Source organism: Rattus norvegicus, chromosome 11, assembly GCF_036323735.1.
Source record: "Rattus norvegicus strain BN/NHsdMcwi chromosome 11, GRCr8, whole genome shotgun sequence".
NCBI classification, from domain to species: Eukaryota; Metazoa; Chordata; class Mammalia; order Rodentia; family Muridae; genus Rattus; species Rattus norvegicus.
In genome coordinates this window covers 64,372,314-64,391,970 of record NC_086029.1, presented here as the reverse complement: position 1 = coordinate 64,391,970, position 19,657 = coordinate 64,372,314, and the positions used below count along the sequence as shown (strand labels likewise).

The following is a 19,657-nucleotide window of genomic DNA, read 5'->3' as shown; positions in this document are numbered from 1 at the left end:
ATCTTGGTACAGTAAGAATACATTATGTTAAAAATGCCTTTTCCCTATTAATAATTAATCTACTTTGGTGAGCTAGTAATAAAGGCATTTGTATACCGTTGTGCATGTAGATAAAGGTTTTACTGGCCACGAGACTAAAACACAGTGTCCTTGCTGCTGGCGTTGCTGGGGTGTAGCTCAGTGGCAGTACTGTTGGCCAAGTATGTAAGTCTGGAGTCGGGAATCTACCACACCTAAAGAAAAAAAAATACTTGATCTTATTAGTTATTGTTGATTGCTCTGAATCGAGATTTCTTTACATGCATTTTATATGCATTTCTAACAATATTTCATTTGTTTCTGCAGCTTGTGAACCAGTGCACGGCCCCCTTTTGATTTCAGGTTTGGGAATCATAGCTCTAGCAGAATTACTTGGACTAGTTTATATGAAGTTTGTCGGTAAGTTAATCTTACTTTTTAAGCCTCCGCAAAGCGTTTCAGATATTTGGAAAATGAATTTAGTGCATCCCTCCAGCTGAGGGTAGAAATCTCTTGATGTCTCCAAAATTGAAAAAAAAATATACAATATATATACAAAATATATACAAAAATATATCCAGTTAAAGAGGGAGAAGCCAGGCGGATTTATGCAGTTTTAGTTACAAACTAAGAAAGAAAATGGCTCGGCGTGTTAGGAGATAGAAAGGTTTTTATAAGCGTAAGAAGATACCTTTGGAGGCTCCAAGTTAATTAGTATGAAAGGTCCATTCATGTCTCAGGTTCCTCTTGGGGAGTCCTTTGCCCCTTTGGTCTTTGTATATACACTGCTTGCATACACAGACACCCCTCCAGAGAGAGGAACTGAAAATTAAAGCCTGTCATCTAGTGCACTTCTTTAAAACGTTTCTAGTGAAAAACCCAGTATATTAAAAGAGACCTTTAAACTCAAGATTTTACTGCCTTTAACACCAGCTTTTAGAAAGCGTGGACTTGGGTTCACCATTTGGTGCTTAAACTGTCAATCTCAAATATGGGGTCTCTGCATTCTTATTATGAACATGTATAGACATAGGTGAGTGCTTTTAGTGGGTCCTTGCCTAAGCCACACCTGACCCCAGCCGTGAGATTTATGACTCTCCCTTAAAAGGAGTAGTTTGTTATTTTTATGAAACCTAGCACACTCTTCATCATGGAAGAAGAAACCCAAAAGTTATGTCATTGAAACAAATCAGTATTTCCAATGTGCACTTAGAAGAACTTCTTCTAAAAATGAGTACAAGAAGTCAAATAGGATGGTTAGCAAATTTTTCATAGTATTTCATAAGATTTTCAAAAAGTTTTTCACCTTTATTTCTGAACTTTATTTCTTAATCTCTGATCATGAAATTTGATCTATTATTTATTTATACATATAAATAAATAAACATGTGTATATATATATATATTCTTTTCTCTTTAATGTCATTATGTAAACATCTCCAAAGTCCAGCTGCCTTTAGCTTGTGTGTTCATAAGTATTAGTTGCTCCTTACGGAGTTTTCCTGACTTTGTACCACATAAAGCATAGCTAAGACATCTGTAGCCGGCTGGTGTCCCAGAGCTGACTCCGTTGCCTTGAATTCGGATGCATGTTCTATTTTTGTTAGTCTTCCAATCAGCCTGTGTCTGGACTTGGGAGCTGACACCGCTGATTTCGTTGCTCCCATGAATGCTAAGAACAGTGTGTGACCTGTAGTATTCACACAGCTCCGATGCAGTGGGCTTAGGTGTCTCTGGCTGACGGTCAGCTCTCAGCTCTTAACTTTTCCCTCTGTATCTGGAATGCATCCTTTTGTCCCCATCAAGAGTTCTGTTCTGTATACCTACCACGAGCACTGCCATTGGTCCAGTGGCTGCCTTCTGCCTCTGATCTCGAACTTCCTCCATGGCTTATATCTCTGTGACGCTCATAAAGCCACAGTCATTGTCCATGGTACCGAGTTACATTCAAGCGGAGTGAAAGCGAAATCAAAGTACCCGAGGTGTTTTTATGATGATTTGCTAGATAAATAGACTATATGTAATATAAGAATGTAGTACGGTTTTATTGAGCCTATCCTAAATTAACTTTTCACGTCCACTTGTCTGACACCAGAGTGGAGAGAGACACCTTCGGTCAGTTGAAAGGCAAGAAGAAAAGGTACAGGACGACTGCTCTTGAGAAATGGTGGTAGACTAGGACAATGAATGTGTCGGGCTTATGTGTTCTGACTGCTTAAATCTAAACATCCATAGCATTAAGGTTGCAAATTTGAGCATTCTTATCAGAGAGGGAAAGCCGTGCTTCCAAAATAAGTCCTGCTCACTGCAGACGCCTTTGTAGAAATGGGTGACTTCTGATTTAAATGCAATAAAATTTACAGAAACTTTGTTTGAAAACGTTCTCTTTCTAAAAGTTAGTCAATATCCCTGGGGTAATCACAACTTCTATGCTTTTCATTATTTCTGAGTTTAAATTTGTAGCCTTAATTGCAATTTTAAGGGATAATGATTTTAACGTTTGCTTTCTACATAGCAAAGTATAATTTTTGAATTGTATTACGCTTTTTTTTCTTAGGAGAGGGATTTTAATTGTATGAAGTCAGAAAATTATAACTTAATCCGAGCACATAGGGAAGATTAACAGAAGCTAACTGTACTCACTGTAGCAGCGCTTGTTCCTGCACAGGGCAACTGGAGTCATTCTCTGTGTGGCACAGGGGTGGTTTGTTTTTAAAGCCTTTACTGCTTGGTGCCGTGCAAGGGCAAGGCACAGCGGCTCTGCTGGGAGTCAGGACTGCGTTCTGCCACAGCGTCTCAGGTTCTCTGAGACGATCCAGAAGCACGCATAGACTGTGTGTGTAATTATTCACACAGCTTTTCTTGTCCGTGTTTGCAAGCCGTCTATAAATCACTAGAAAAATTGTTCCCGAGAAGTCGAAAGCCTGAAAACACATTTATGGAGTGTAGTCAGGTATTGTAGAGTGAGAGCAACATATACCAGGAGTCATTGCAAGACTGTAAGTAAGCACGTGTGGAATGCTTAAAGCTTTGGAGTTTTGAGTTCGGAAGAAACAAAAAAAGTTGACTATGGAAGCCCAGGCTCAGGACACATGATAGCAACAGACCAATCACGCCCTTTGTTTATCACATGGCTTATATCACCATCAGAGAGAATTAACCCAGGTAAACTTAACTCCCGTACACTTAGTTCTGTAACACCTCAGGATGGTGACTGACTAGTGACCCTCATAGCCGCTGTTCCTATAGTTCTGTTTCAGAATGAGCTGGCCACATTAGCTTGAAAGGGGGAACTTAGCAGCCATCTACTGCTAGTGGAGAGGAGGCTAGCACAACACAGCGCCCCCTAGAATCACTTACGGTGAATACATTTATGAACATGAATATAACTCTGAAATGTTATCTCAGACCCTTGTTGTATGCAGTATTCCTGAGGAGATGAAAAGATTTCCCATATAGGAAAACAGTGACAGGTCAAAGCACACGGATAACCCCAAAATCCAACTTGGGGATCCAGTGAGTTCTATTGGGGTTACTTACAGGAGCACTGGCATTACCAAAAGCCCACTCTAGCATGGGTGGCAAAAGGCCGGTGAAAACTAGAACCCTACCCAGCCTTCAGGCAGCTCAGCAGGTTGGGGTGTCCCATGCAGACAGTACAGTTGCTCTGAGCTTCTTCCAGGCAGCTCAGATGATCTGTTTTTCTAGGCCGCTTGTCTGGTCTGAGTCTCTTCTAGGCCGCACATCTTGTCTGAGAGTGACTATAAACTGGGAGAGGGACGAGCTCAGTGAATCTGGTCAGTTTCAAGGGCTTCCAGGAGCATTTTTTTTCCCACTCCTTATGCCTAAGGCGGTTTTAATCTCAGAGGAAACCGCTACACAAGAACACTTTGTATCACCAATCAAAAATTTAGATAGCTCCCTTGCTTTACAAAACTTACATGTAGGGCATGGTTCTTGAGGAGCGTTGTGGAGACAGTGTCTTGATGGTCACCGTGTTCTAACTCAGCTTAGTTCACTGGGGAGCCTGCTGGGTGTGGTATCCCTCCCCTTACTTCACTCTCTACCACTTTGAATAGAGGTCGCCTTTTTGCTTGGATTTGAGAAACAAACCCTCCCAGAGCGCCACCACAATGAAGGTCACTCATTTAAAGCCATCCGTGGCTCTCAGAGACACACAGAGCTCCTGTGGCCCGGTGCATAACTGGCTTCACAGGATAGGACATCATGTGGCTTAGGTGTTGGTAGGACACAGCACACCTGAACCATCTCATTGCTCTCAACAACCAGCATTGGTTTGCTCTGCTGTCCTTTTTGGTCCCTGGCATCCGACCCTACAGTCATTAGTAACTCTCTCACCCTCACCATTAGGTCCCTATTTTATTTTTCAAAATTTAATTTATATTTCACTTTTAGTAGTCAGGCGTATGTATAATACAAAGTGTAGGACTGGGCAGTAATACGCCGTGTGTTTGTCCCAGGATACACCCATCACTAGTGGTCAGTGAATAAAGTTGGAACAGCCTGGAGAGAATCTCTGCTGAAATATTTATATATTTATCAGAGTCAAACACTGTTGTCGTGTGTGGGGTGGTTTGCTTCCTCATTCTTTTCTAAATAGTGAGCTTTAATTCAATGGACCTTCTTACATCAACAAATTTCTTGAGGAAAATTGATACTCTGAAATCTTGCAGTTACCAGTGATTTTTTTTTTGAAGAAAAAGAAGTTTCAATTGATTTAATTCTCAAAGACACCAGTAGGGAAGATTAATTGCTATTTAGTCATCCTCAGATCAGAACGTTTTAGTGGTATAATTTTAGCAGTGCAGACCACCAAAAGCCAAGGAGTTATCTTTAGGATGCATTGCCCTCTCTCTTTAAATAATACTCTTATTTTATATGAATACTGTATTTATATCATTTCTGCCCTGCCTCTCCTCTTTTGGTGCACTGCCTCAAATTCATGGCCTCATTATATATATATATATATATATATATATATATATATATATATATATACACACACACACACACACACACACACACATATATATATGCAAATTTGTAAGCACAACCTGCTGAGTTCATTTAGGGTTGCCCACACATATGTGTCTGTGACTGAGTCCTTGGGATTCAGTCATCTACAGGAGGTTCATCCCCAGAGAAGACTGACTGATCCTCCTCTCAGTAGTCATAAGTTGCCTGCAACTCTTCATTGAGGGGCGGGACCTTGTGAGATTTCCCCCACCCACATTATCATGACAACCGGCGCTGTCATTAGTGTTGAGATGTCATGGGGGCAGCTTCCCTACCACAAAAGGCACTCTAGAGGAGTCGTGTACATCACACAGTGCTGCAGCACGCATCCTGGTCAATTGGTTTTAACAGGCTTCCCGCCCCCCTCTTCTGTAACGTTGCTAAGCTATACGCAAACTGTAGGCATAGGGATTATTTTGTAGCTTAATCAGTTTTGGTTAGGCGCCCCAACGGTCAGTTGTCTTCTGCATATTGACCAGTTGTTTCTGTGATCATCTCCATTTGCTTCAGAAAGAAAGTGGGAACTACACCCATCTGTGAGTATAAGGATAAGCTTTTAGAACACAGGTCCGCTTTAGGTGAAGAAGCAACAGTAGGTTCTCTTCTGGGTCCTTGGGCTCTCCAGCCACAGGTAGTTGGCTAGGATTAGCCATGTCCAGTATGAATTCCCTCTTGTTGATCAGTCCTTACGTCTAATTAGACAGCTGCTAGCTACCCTCAGTGTAGACGTGCACTGATCGTGCCTCTGGGTGTACCTTGCTGTTACAGTCCTTCCTAGGATCCGTGACTCTTTTTTTTTTTTTTCTTTTTTTTTTTTTTGGAGCTGGGGACCGAACTCAGGGCCTTGCACTTGCTAGGCAAGCGCTCTACCACTGAGCTAAATCCCCAACCCCAGGATCGGTGACTCTTACAGCTAGGCAGGAACGTTGTTCGCTTTGCTGCCTTGGCAGCTCTCAGAGCTCCTTTCTGTACCCTGAGATCGAGTCTTTAAAAAAGACACTTCCAGATTGATCTAGCTTTATTCCTCCAAGTCCTGTGTCCAAAGTGTGTTCAAGAATAGAAAAGAATACCCCTTCCATTTTGAGGGGGGTAACCAAGGACCATGGCAATAGGCTACATTGTTTGGGGAGTCCTGGAACTCCCCTGATCAACAGCTACAAAGGTTTCTCGTGCCTCATAGTGGGGTTTTGGTACATGGTCTATTGCTTTTGGGAGAAGTATTGTCACCCCAAGTAGCACGGCTTCATTTAAACTCTGTGTGTGTGTGTGTGTGTGTGTGTGTGTGTGTGTGTGTGTACATATAATTGTAATAAACATAAAACAATGACTCCAAATTTTATAAAAATTATGGTTATTGGTTTTTATTTACCCTTTGAAATGCTTGTATATGTATACAATATGTGTTGACCCCAAACTATTTACCTCCAACTCTCCCTGGGATCCATTAACTCATTTTCCTCCTGACTCCATGTCTTTTTTTATCACTTAAAATAATAATAATAATAATAATAATAATAATAATAATAACTGATAGTCTCCTGAGTCCAATTAATGCTGACCACATGTGCATAGGCAGTATTTTTGCCAATAATCATAATGATGATAATGATAGTCTCCAGAGTCCAATTAATGGAGCCACCTCCCCAGAGAAAACTGATCTCTCTCTCCCTCATCAGCCATCACCTGCCAAGAGCTCTTTATCTAGAGATGGAGCCCTCCCCAACTGTGCTGGAATTTTGGTTGGCCAGATCTTGTACAGTTCTTGTGTAAACAACTGCATCTGCTGTGAGTTGGGTGTGTCTGTGAGTGACTTCGTGTCCAGAAGGCAGCGTTTCTTAGCTCTCCTCTCCACCCTCCAGCTTTCTCTTCAGTCTTCTGAGATGTTCACTGGGCCATGGATGGAGATAGAGGGTCCATCTATGGCTGAGCATCTAGTCCCTGGCTCTTGGCACTTTGGCTCCTGACAGTAGCATTCACCACTAACAAACAACTACAAACAGAAACCTCTCTGAGCAAGGTTGAGAGCAGCACACATCTGGCTTCCCCACGTGACTCTTAATTAAACACAGTTTTTTCTACTTTTGAATTTGTGCTCACGCTACCGTGCTTTCTCAGTCTTTTGTCACTGAATATGCCCTTCGACATTTTTGGGCACACACACACACACACACACACACATATAATACATTCCGATTACTGTCACTCTCCACACACCCTTTTCCTCAGCACCCCAGCAACCCACTCTCCTCCCTGCAAATCTCTTTGCTGTATTCATGAGTTACTCTCGTTCTAAGACCCAGTTGGTTTAACCAGGACCATCTATGTGACCATGAGTTTGGAACTGTCTGCTGGAGCCTGACAGGTTCATGAGTATTTATTCAACTGAGGGAATGCCTCTCCAGTGCTCAGAACCGATCATTGGCCATTCCTTTGATGGTAGGGACCCAGGCCCCTTGGGTTCCTCCCCATCAGAGCCTGGATCCTGAAAGGCCCATTCTTGTTTAGGTATACTGTAGGCAAGTGTGTTGCATTGGGTTCGTGGTTAGAATGTGTGTAGCAGAAGATAGCAGATATGTAGCTCTGTTTTCTGTCTTCTGCCTTCTTCCCCAGTGTTCAGTGGGGGGTGGTGTAAATACCTCATTTATAGCCGAGCGTTTACTTAATTATTGAGTTCAATTTACATAACTCAAGAATGACTATGTTTTGTTCCCAGTCTCCTGCTTAACTGTGTGACAGATTTCATAGCTGCTTCCTTCTTTCCTACCCTTAGCTCTAACTCCAAATTCTTCCTCACCTACTTTCTGTTTTCCTTTTAAACCTGTTCCTCCTATCCCTAGGTTTCTAGTTATTTTGTTTAACCTCTTCTAATTCTAGTGGTAATGTGATATTTCTGGTCCGTTGGTTGCAGTTTTCCTGTTGGAGAAAGCCTGTTCTTCATTAGCTTTAGAGGCGTGCTGAGTCTGCGTGGGCAGGGTAGGGGAACTTGGCTGTCTTGGGTGTGCCTTTGTATGCTGGCCAGCTGGGTTTCTGTGGAATCCTATAAGTCCTCACACTGTTTCTCAGCGGTCCAAAATGACTTGGAAATTATTCTGCTTTGCCTCCTATCTTAAAACTACATTGTGCATTCTGCTGTGGCTCTCGGAATGCTTATCCTGTTTTTGTCTTTTTTTTTTTTTTTAATGAGAAGCTTGGATTTCTTAAGCTGAGATGGGTGGAGTAGGAAATTTTGCCTAGGAAAAGAATACTGAGTTCTTGAGAAAATGTCTCTGGTCATGTTTTCCTGTCTTCAGGACACTGGCTGTATGTTAAGACCTGCTGAGCTTGCTCTGTGACTTCCTGGACTGGTTTTTTTTTTAGTATAGAATAGAGTTTATTCAGAACATGGGGAAGGGAGTTAAGAGGGTACTAGGGGCAGAGAAAGGCAGAGAGAGAGAAAGTAGAAGAGTAGAGGCTGGCCATGAGCTTGTGGAGAGAGACGGGGGGAGGGAGGAAGGGCATGGGGACAAAGGGGCGGGGGAGAGGAAAAGAGGAGATAGGAGAAGAGGGGAAGAGCAAGAGGCTGCTGGACTGGTTTTGTAAGGAAGTTTTCTTTCTTGTTTTCTTTTTAACCAATCTGATGTTCTTTTCCCTCCGTCATTTAGTTCCTGCCCTCTATTCTTGTGTCTTCATTAGCTAATCTGTGCAGAAGCAGAAAAAAAAAGAAAGAAAAGAAAAAGAAAAAGAAAAAAGATGCCAGGGAGGAATACACAGAGGAGGAGGTCCTGGTTTGGTCAGAAATTAGCTGTCTGGGGGAGCTCTAACCTCCCAGGAGGGGGAATTGAGGGAGTCGTGCTGTGTTGCAGCTTGCTAGCTGCCTAGAGCTTTGAGGACTGGAGATATGAGAGAGAGGAGGAAAGGGCTGCTGAGTGAGGAAAAAGGAGAGTGTGTTAAGAGAGATGCTCTCAAGGGAGAATTCCTCATTGCCCCATTCCGTCCATGCCAGCTGAAAAGTAGAGAGCGATGGAACCTGTTAGAACAGAGTAGTTGACAGCATCTTTTCAACATGGGATAGAACAGGTATCTGACTTGAGAGAGGCGTTCGAGCATGAGTGAGTCTCTGTTTTTTACTTGCTGTGGGCATCATTGTGCTTCCTTTTCTCCTGTCAGTGCATTTAATCAAGAGTCCTCTGTAGTTTTCAGTAGATCGCCAAAGCTCGAACTCCTGCACTGGAGTATGTAGCACCTTCTGGTTTTAGACCTGAACATGTTATCTTAAAGTTAAACATTGTATTGCTCCATATATTTCATTGGTTGCATTTATGTTTTTCTTTATAACAGCTTCCAACCAGCGGACTATACAACCTCCTAGGGTAAGTACGGGTTTATTAAATGAATTAAGGGCAGTTGTCTGGTGAATTAAAATGAGGCGTTGGTGATTGGGATGTTGGGCTCTTTGGTTCTCTGTTTAATGTGACATCAAATTAAGACACTGCTGAAGTCATTTCAGGGCCTGCACATGAATAGGTCTGGTTGTGTCGTGAGACTTACCGGTGAGATAGGAGAAGTGTCCTTGTACGATTATACTCCCTTCCTATAGTCGGAATCTATGAGGAGTAATATAATTATCTCCTCCATCAGAAGGAAGCTGATTCCAGTATGTCTCCCCATCTACTGGATTTGTGGGATGTGATTTCATAGAGTTGACGGTTTCAAGGATGGCATTCGGGAAGAGAAGTTTCTGTTAAATTGACTTCACTAATAAGTATAGTCTGTAGGGTATGTGTTGTTGAAGAGATCCATCCCAAGTAGTGACCTACCTACCATTTTATCAGTATTTTTATTTCCTAAAGGTTTCATTGTATTTGAATAACTTCATAAGGCCTTTGGGAAAATTCTAAGAAAAAGAGCAAATCCAGGAGGAAATGTGTAAGAAACCATATAAACTTACACGGAATTAAGATCTGAAGGGGTCTATATTGTACTCAGCTTCCTGTACATAGCGACTGACAGATAAATCTGGCAGCCTCTAAGGACACACCCAAAAGACAGACTTGGGCAGAGTGTGTGAATTCACCTCTGCCTTTTATTCTGAGGAGACTGGTGTCATAGCTGTTAGCCACCAGCAGCTAGCAGTTTCCCTAGTGCCTCTTAGAGATAACCTAAGCAATGGACCATTAAATCCTAACAGTTTTCTTGCTGTTACTGAGTTCAATTTGCATGATCTGAAAATGATTCCGCTTTGCTACCATCTCTTAACCGTATTTTCTGTTACTGCAATTTTTTCTATCTGTTACTGCAATTTGCATGCTTGTACACTAATACTTTTGTAAGGATTTCTTGAACTGAGAATGGTGGGTGGAGTGGGGAATTAGTCACAGAAAAAAATACTGAGAGAACAATATGGTTATTATTTTGCTTTTAGACCATAGGATTCTCTACTCACAATACAGGTTCAATGATACTGTAAGTTTTAGCATAAAGGACATAAAGTAATGTATATTTTATATGAATGAATTTTTAAATATTTTCCAGAAAGCTGTAGAGGAACCCCTTAACGGTATGTGATTATTATAAGCTTAGCAATCTTGGTCTATTAGCAGATTATAATTTGAAACGATCCTCAAAGACGTTAATTGGCATGCCCATCAATCTCCTGGGAAGACGCTAGCTTGGGAGTTTTATTTGTGTGCTTGCTGTCTGCCTCATATCTTCTCTTGCCTTGATCTCTGGATTCTTTCTTGACTCTTCATCAGAAATTGGTAGTATTGCTTTTGTGTTGTTCGCGCTGTCCTGTGCTATACCGAGTGACATCTGGGCAAGGGGACAAGATGAAATGCCACACCCTTAGTAAAGAAACATCTCTGTGGCTTCTGATTTCTAATTTGTCAGTTTTAGGGGGAAAAAAAAAACAGGCCACCACGATGGAGTGATACCAAAATGTGTCACTTCCTTTCTATGTAAATCTAGATGTGTATTCCCCAGCAAGTCTGTTTGCTTTTGTGGATACGGTGGGTGGGAGCCATAGAAATTGCTTTGCACTGAATGATAGCCTCAAATGAGTCTAGCTGTTTAGCTAAGGGATACTTGGTGCTGTGTTGTCTCGTATCTGTTTATTTTGAGATTATTTCTAACTGTGAAATCTTACTAACATGCCTTCTGACTGCCCGCCTGCTTGTTACTAATCCTCAGCGTTTAAAGAGTCGAAAGGGATGATGAATGACGGTAAGTTCAACATCTACACTCGATCGGGCACTGGTTGACACGTGGGCGTTAGCAAAGAAAGCAAAGAGCTTCTTGAAATTACAACTTTTTAAGAAACGACAGAGACACCGTCAGTCACGAATGTCCAAGTTTCTTGATGTTTGCCCCTTAGATCCAGTTTGGTGTCTTGTTCTTTCTTTTACCTGTGACACTGTCATTTTTCTGTAGGTAGAAGAACAGGACGCGTAGGGTCTCATGAACGGGAACCTACTGGTTCCTCAGTAGAGCAGTTGCTGCGTTTGGTACACACGCTTCAGGTCGAGCTCCTGTTGCCCGGATGTTTAAAATGCCTTGCCTAAGATGTGCAGAAATTCTGGCATGTTTGTCTCACCTGGACAGAGTTTCTTTTATACTCGTGGAGAGATCTTTGTTGCATTCACACTGGGGGCGTTATATCTGCTTTTCCAGGACCCAACCATGTGGGGAAGGATTAAAGAGAAGAGATTTCTTTACTCCTCACCCCACCTCCAGCTTTTCCCTCTTTTCTCAACAACAGCCAACACATGTTTCCTGAATATGACCTACACATGTACTTGTTAATTCTTCCCAAAGAAGTCTGTGACTTTTTTTCCACCTTAATATATTCTTTAACCTTAATGTGCTATAATTCTCCAGCCGCAGTGGCATTTAGTAACTCTGTTTGTATTTTTATTCTATTTTCAAAACTACCTTTCTGCCCTCAGTACTTGGAACTGACCCTTTCTCACGTAGGCTTTGCTTCATACTGTACTGCTGTAAAGTCTGTGACCTGCCTATTCACCTCTATAACAAAGGCCTCCTTCCCCAGAGCACAATTAACTTCTGCACAAGATTAAAAACACTTCGATCATGTGTTGGCTAAGCTAAATTTAAAACAGGCTCTGGCTTAACGGGAAGTCCAGAATGGTCCCATGGTTACAGGCTTTCGTCGTAGTTTTTAAATGTGTGTTTTGCTACACAAGCTGCTGCTACCTAAAAATATTGTTTATAGCGGGAACAAATGTAAACGCTGCCAGCGTTCCTGGCATGGTTTCATCATGTTTGCCCTCTGTGTCTTGTTTCTCAACTATTGTGTTCTTTCCTCCTACCGACTGTGGTGTCAAGTTTCTGTAAGCGGATAAAAATAAATAAATAAATAAATAGACTTTTCTCCGTTTGCAGAAAACCAGTGTGGAAACCTTCAGTGCCTCCTGGTTAATTTTCTTTAAAATGTGGCTTTCTTTTTTAAGTCACCGTTTCAGGAGATACCATAAAGAACCATTACTTTGTTTCTTTTGTTTTTTTTTTTTTTAACGTGTTTGTGTAGCACATGAAGTTTGTAATGACCTTGAAAATGCCCTGAGTTTTGTCCACATTTAGCAGATCACAGTTTGGTTTTTAAATGTTTGTTATGGGCAGTGTCTTCTGCTGTCCACTCTGGACTCATGACATGCATGTCACCTTGAACCAAGTTCAGGGTGCCTCCCCAAGGACTTCCCCTTTACCTATGCCAGATCACAGGTCTGCTTCATTATATTAACTGAATGCTGTAAATCTAGAGCGAACATGATAGAATATTATTCTCGGATCAATAACCTCTGCTTTGAAAAATCAACATCTCTTCCCGTCTGTTGAGCTTACCCAGGAAGCCAAGATTATCAGTCTATGTTGATTTTATTTTCCCATGCCATTGGCATTTGACTTACCAAACTGAAAAGGCTAATGATTTGCCTGATTTCTGTCTGTGACCTTTACAGATACATTTTCATTATTCTTTGATATAATATGTCTGAAAGAGTTTTGAGTTTTAGAAACAGATCGTGTCTTAATGCATAGGAAGTAGGCGTGAGTAGTGACAAAAAGTCGATGTTTCTGTTTTCCAGAATAACTGAAGGGAAGTGATGGACTGTAACTTGAAAGTCAGAAGTGGAAGAATTCAGTTGTCTGAGCACCATGGCCTTCACAACTCACAGCTGGAAGGAACACACAACAGTGACTGACTTTCATCTCTGAAAAAAGTCATTGAACCATAAATGAATATTACAGTTAAGTTTATATTAAAGCAGCTGTAATTTACGTAATAAAAAATATATGATGTGCTGTGTAACCAATCGAAATCCATTTTTCTATTGTTTCTACTCAACTAGGGGCAAAAGTTTCAGGGGCAACTTCCAAGAATGATGCTTGTTAGATCCTTGAGTCTCTGAACACTGAGTTTAAATCGATTCCCAGAGAGACTCGCCAAGCACTAACCTTCGGGTTAGTTACCTAGAGATACCTACGAGAAACAGGGGTATCCAGCAAGCCTTAGTAAACTCAGGTTCCCAGCAGCTTTGCCACTCATGCTGCTAGCTGAATAACAAGACTGCCACTTCTGGGTCTTAGTGACAGAGACTGAAGTACAAAAATGAATGTGGTTGGGCAAACCCCGTGTGGCCCCTCTGTGTGCTATGATGTTGATGGCCCTGTTGTCTTCATTCTTGGGCGTTGCCATCGTTCACACACACCCCCTTTGACATACAGCGCACCCAGGTTTTGAATACTTTTTTTTTTACAGATGTGGTTTTCCTTTTTGCACACAACCCTTTGCACCCTGTCCCGTCCTGCTACTTTGATTTGTGTTTCAAGATACAGTACCTTTCCTCCCCTTTAAACATGATCCTGTGACACAATTTTGTCAGTTGCAGAAAGGAGCCAGACTTATTCTCAAAGCACTGTGCTCAAACTCTTCAAAAAAAAAATAAAATAGCTATGGTTGTAACATATGTATTCCAGACCTCTGGTTTAAAGGCAAAAAAAAAAAAAAATCTAGTGTTTCTTCCCATGTTTTCTGATCGGAGGCATGACAAAGCAAGACTGAAATCTGAACTATGCGTCTCCTGCATGGCGACATATGTCTCCGTCAGCCCTAGCAAGGCCCGGGGAGGGGGTTTTATGCCTGTTGTCTCTTTGTTGCATGCTAAACACACATCACCTTCCTCCTTGTATCCTGCCTCCTGCCTCCTGCCTCCTGCCTCCTGCCTCCTGCCGCCTCCTCCTCCTCCTCCTCCTCCTCTTCCCCTAAGTTTGAAAAGTAAAACAAAACTACCACACTCCCTACCCAGTTAGAAGAAAACCAACGTCCTGACAGTTGTGACCGCATGGAGTACTTTTAGATTATTAGCACTTGTTTTTTACCTCGTTTGTGGGCGTGTTTGTATGTGCACATGTATAAGTAGGCACAGGCATCTTCTGTACGGACAAAAGTGAGGCATCTATACAAGAGCGGATGCTAACTTTGTGCTTTTAGTGAATACATTAAAAAAAAAAACAAAACAAAGGTCCTTATTGGGTGGCATTATATTTGATGCAAATATTCGAGCTCTTTAAAACTAGGTAATGTGCCAAGCTTTTATGACTGCTCACCAGTGCCCTCTGAAAAACCACCAGGGATTTTTCCTGTCTGTGTAATAAAGGCATTCGTATCTGTATTTGCATTATTACTAACAGTTATTTCTCCTTAGTCCACTGAATGTTTCCATGTGCCTCTCGTATGCCAAATTTTTTGTCATCTTTCATGTGGGGACCAAATGGTTTGTCTGTGGCAAACCTAAACTTAAGACCTGCTGAGGCCTCTCAGAAAGCTGACCACGGTACCAGGATAGTGCTTCTCAAAGAAAAGTAGGTTTCCTCCCCGATTTCGTAGCTGTCGCAAATACTAGCGTATTGTGGAGGAGCTGAACGCCTTTATACAAACCTGACAGCTCCTGATGCTTTTAGTTCCTGGAAATATTTACACTCTGCTCATTGTTGGTTGCTTAAACTCAGTTTTGATGGAGAGAGCAAAAAAAGCAGGTGGACTTGGAACAGTTTCAGTTTTTCTCGTCCTCTATTAGGAAAGTCAGGTGTGAAAATCTTTATAGTCAATAATTTTTTCTTTTCTTTTTTTTTTTTTCGAACTAAAGCTGTACCTTTTAATACGTGGTCAACGCCCCTCTGCTCGGGGTTCAGTCTTGGGTCTTAACCAGCTGTCATGTTCTCTTTGCTGCCTGCCACTTGAGACACCGAGTGCCCTAGACAGCCCCCAATCAGCGGTAGCCAGGGAAACACAAGACGAACTCAACTCTTGCTCCTAATACTCAGCTTCTCTGTACAAGGGGTGGCAGTGGCAAGAGTCCTTCTGCCTGGGCATTATTGGGCCAGTTCACCCTCTTTAAATCAAACCCGCAGTGGCTCCTGGTTCTCGTGCCATCCGATTTAAATCTCTAACAGTACGGTGGGCACCACGCACCTGTTTTGTCCCACGATGTGCTTTTTCTCTCCCCGATTCTGATTTCTGCTGTCATATCCTGTCTTCGGTTTCTCTTTATTGTCTGCTCTCCACTGTATACAGTAGTAGAGAGCGGTGCCACTTATCACTTTCTGCAACAGTTTTCCCAGGCCTTCATGGCTGGATCCCGTTTTCCTTCCTTTTCAGAGTGTTGTGCCCACCCCTCCTCCCTTATGGCTGTCTTTTATGGTCATCCCCATCTGTCTGGGGGCCTCATCTCTCACTTACCCTTCCTGGTGCTTCATGGATCTCTGCTTAGCTTGGTGGGGTTTTCTCTTTGTTTGTTGGGGGGGTTTTTCTGGTCTTACTCTTCTCACTGGACTTTAAGATTCCTTCCACAGCAAAGACGCTGCCTCCCTTTCTGCCCTCCGTGTTCTGAGTATTTAGATAACTCAGTGCCGAAGTTTGATGGCAAAAGTTGCCTGCACTTAAATTTCTCTTTTTAATCGGTGAGCTAGAGTTTCTTTTTTTCTTTTTTTTTTTCTTTCTCTTCTGTCAGATTTCACATGCTTTGCAAATTACAAAAGGTGACAGTTCACCTGAAAACTGCAAGTCTGGTCTGTTTAAATCGTTGAGAATATCTGATTAAAAGTCACGGGGCTGTATCATAATAGACTTTCTTTCGGGATGTTGTAGTCAATAGAGTGACCAAATTGTACTTGGCTTTACAAAGCGGTGCATTCACTCTGCTGTAATCGTCGCGTTAGTAAGAGTTCAGCTGTATATCATCGCCTAGGTTTATCTTGTCTTACAATGGGTATTCAAATATGGCCACCAGAGGATACATGTGAATCTAAGCGCCTGCATTTGCCTGTTGTTGAGAACTGGAGGGGGGGGGGAAATGTCTGGCAACCCTTTGCCTTTTTACTGTAATTAATTGACAGTTTATTTAGAGACGAGAGTTTTCAAAACTCTCTTAACTGCCACAACCCACTGGCGGTCTTGTTTCGCCATCTCCAGTGGCTAGCAGAGATAATCCAAGGTAACTGTACAGAGATGAGCAGTAGCCAGGAAATCGCCCTGCCTTGAACTTTGGCTGCCCTTCATTACGAATGTTTAGTGCTGAATTTTTCATAAATCTAGTGTTTGAGGGGAAAGAAAAGGCCTTTTTACCAAGCATCTCTGTAAGACAGCATCGGTGGGATTGGTGGGCTCTTCAGTGTTTTTCACTGTCGGGATCTTGTGTGGATGGAAGAGAGAAACGCTTTTTATTTTTATTAAACAGAGCATTATTTACAGAAAGCCATTGTTGAGAATTAGTTCCCACATCATATAAATATCCATTAGCCATTCTAAATTGTAAGAGAACTCCAGTGTTGCTATGCGCAAGGAACTCTCCTGGGGGCCTTTTTGCATAGCAATTAAAGGTATGCTTTTTGTCTGTATCCTTTTTTTTGCAGTGATTTAAAGACCAAAGTTGTTTTACAGCTGTGTTACCCTTAAAGGTTTTTTTTTTATGTATTAAATCAATTTATCACTGTTTGAAGCTTTGAATACCTGCAATCTTTGCCAAGATACTTTTTTATTTAAAATAATAACTGTGTAAATATTACCCTGTAATATTATATATACTTAATAAAACATTTTAAGCTATTTTGTTGGGCTATTCCTGTTGCTGCGACAGCCGACCACAAGCACATTTCTGAGAAATTTTGTTTTTTAATATATTTCCCTAGTCTTCGTAATTCTGTATCATGGAGAGGGTGATTCTCAAAAGGAATGTTTTTACTTAATAGCTTAAATATGTTATATACATGACTCTTAGAATTTTATTTAGTAGTTTGAAACATAGGCAGTGTCTGTTATAGGTAACTTTTCATAATTTTTTTTTCCCCAGAAAACATCATGAGAAAAGAGAGGCCTGGGTTCTAGTCCTGACAGGACTGTTCCCTAACAAATGGTCCTGGCAAAGCACATAACCTGAGGCTCTGAAAGGTGAGGTTAGCCTCAGCCCAAACTGAAATATATGGTTCTCCATTTTAATTTGTCCTTGATTAAGCTACTTTGAATGCAGTTAAAACTCAGGCCTAAGGGGGAGGGGGGACGTGCAGATCTTTCGGTCAACATAATCTGAATATTCAGCTGTTACAGCTAGCGTCTGGCCTCCGAGCTAGTCAAAAGAGTCGGGTCCTGTTCTGCCAGCTTTCAGCTCTTCTCTTTGTGGACCCTGCCTTCCTGATCCATTTGACAGTAAAGGGCCTTACATAGGGAGTTAGAAGGATGTGCATGTCAGTTGAGTGTCGTGTCTCACTACTCCGATGCAGTACTTTGACGGAAACAATTTAAGGGAGAAAGGGCTGCTTTGGGCTCACAGTTGGGGGTTTACAGTCCATCAGGGTGGAGAAGTCATGGCGCCATGGTCTTGAGGCCATGCTGTATCCACAGTCAGGAAACAGGGATAAGTGGATGTGTTCTATTGCTCAGCTTCCTTAGACCCCGTCCAGCACTTAGGGTGGGTCTTCCCATCCTCACCTAATCTAGTTGGTCCCTCAGAGACATGCCCAGGCACTTATCTACTGGATGGTGTTAGAGCCTGCCAAACTGATTATAACGGTCGGTATACACGTCTCTGAGTCACCGAGGCCTAGCATTTCTTGCTCTGACTCGTCCAAACCCACCTCTACATCCAGCCAGCATCAGAGGCTATGGGCTGTATCCACGGTGCATTAACCCAGCTGGGAGTTGGAGAACCAAGGCCAAAGTCTCCTGAAGCAGAACTGGGTACTTACCAGACAACTGAAGTCATTAGATTTGAGAAACAGGTTCCCAGTCAGTGCCACATCCCTTCAGGTCCTCCTTACAAGTCTACGTTACATGTGTGATTGCCGAGCATTTCAATGGAAAACAGTATTTGGCAGCAGAGTGCCATCTTGTTCCCTACATCATAGGCAACTTAATTTTTATGCACTTAGGAGGACGTTCACTCACAGCAGGAGTAACTAATGGACTTCGGGGAGAGCATTTAATGGCCTGCCTCCTGCACTGAAAGCTGTTTGGTGTGGCACAGAACTGTACTCAACCTGATTAGAACTCCCACTGAGATACAGGCTTCAAGTGCAACTGGGCTCCGATTTGGTATAGCCACCTTTCCACCCAAGGTGTCAAGTTTGACAACTTCACAAAACAGTGGATTAGGGTAGTATCTGAAGTCGCCCATTTGGCAGTGTTTGCCTCATGGGAACACACACAGCAGGCTGTGTGTAAGTGTGAGGTTCAGGTACTCACGCACCACAGCAGAGGGGCGTGAGGGATATAACACTAAGGTACAGATGATCCAGACTGCTCATCTAATGTTGAAGATAGCCCTGTAGGCCACAGAGGTGTGACCAGAACTCTAGTTATGAATCGGTTGTGTACATATTTACTCATTTGACGGGAAGGCAACAACCCCTTCCTTCCCCTTTAGTAGCCAGATGCTGGGTACCAAATATCTTTACCCGATTTGGGTGAACGTACGCATTTCTCAAGTTTGGAGATTAATGTTCTGCAGATCTGAAAACTGCAGTGCCGTGTCAGTCTTGGTGATAGCATGCTAATTTTGCAGTTTTTGTGTGCTACTGCATGTACTTGCTCTCTGTGGACAGACGGTGAACACCATAGCATGGTAATAGGCTTTCTGAGAGCCTCTACCTAAAATAAACATTGGCTTAAAGACCCTTCTTCCAAACACCGTGCATGTGTTCATGAATGTACTGTCATGTGAGTGCGTGTACACGCAGACACACAGACACACACAGACACACACACACAGACACACACACAGACACACAGACACACACACACACACACACACACTTTGTTCTTTGATACAGAATCTCGCTATCAAACTTGCTATGGAAACCAGGCTGACCTCAGCCTTCATGATCTTCCTGCTTTAGCCTCCCAAGTGCTAGAATTGAGTACCCAACACTCAGCTAAACTATAGATTTCTTTCAAATTGTCACAGGTGCCTGAGAAATTTCTCCAGGTTAACATGACAGCGTAGACACTACCAGGCTTTCTAAGTAAAGTGTGAGAGAACTCATATATTTCTAAGAGCAACTGGTCAGTCCACAAACCTTTGGTTTTCCAACACCTCTCTCTGGGAATACTTAC

At 42.3% G+C, this 19,657-nt stretch overlaps 1 protein-coding gene across 10 annotated transcripts in view; it reads left to right on the top strand.

The window, feature by feature from the left end:
• Cd47 (Cd47 molecule) overlaps positions 1 to 17,155 on the top strand; it is a 63,948-nt gene extending 46,793 nt beyond the window's left edge. For 2 of the 10 annotated variants that reach the window (XM_006248266.5, XM_006248262.4), the window contains 5 exons: positions 346 to 438; positions 9,373 to 9,404; positions 10,567 to 10,591; positions 11,224 to 11,256; positions 13,137 to 17,155. In XM_006248266.5, coding sequence (XP_006248328.1) covers positions 346 to 438; positions 9,373 to 9,404; positions 10,567 to 10,591; positions 11,224 to 11,256; positions 13,137 to 13,141 — 188 coding nt within the window. In that variant the 3' untranslated portion in view covers positions 13,142 to 17,155. Of the gene's footprint in view, positions 1 to 345; positions 439 to 2,113; positions 2,159 to 9,372; positions 9,405 to 10,566; positions 10,592 to 11,223; positions 11,257 to 13,136 lie in introns of all 10 variants that reach the window. The other 8 variants (XM_006248267.4, XM_006248263.4, XM_063270440.1 and 5 more) reach the window with 6 other exon arrangements.
• The last annotated feature ends 2,502 nt before the right edge of the window (positions 17,156 to 19,657 follow it).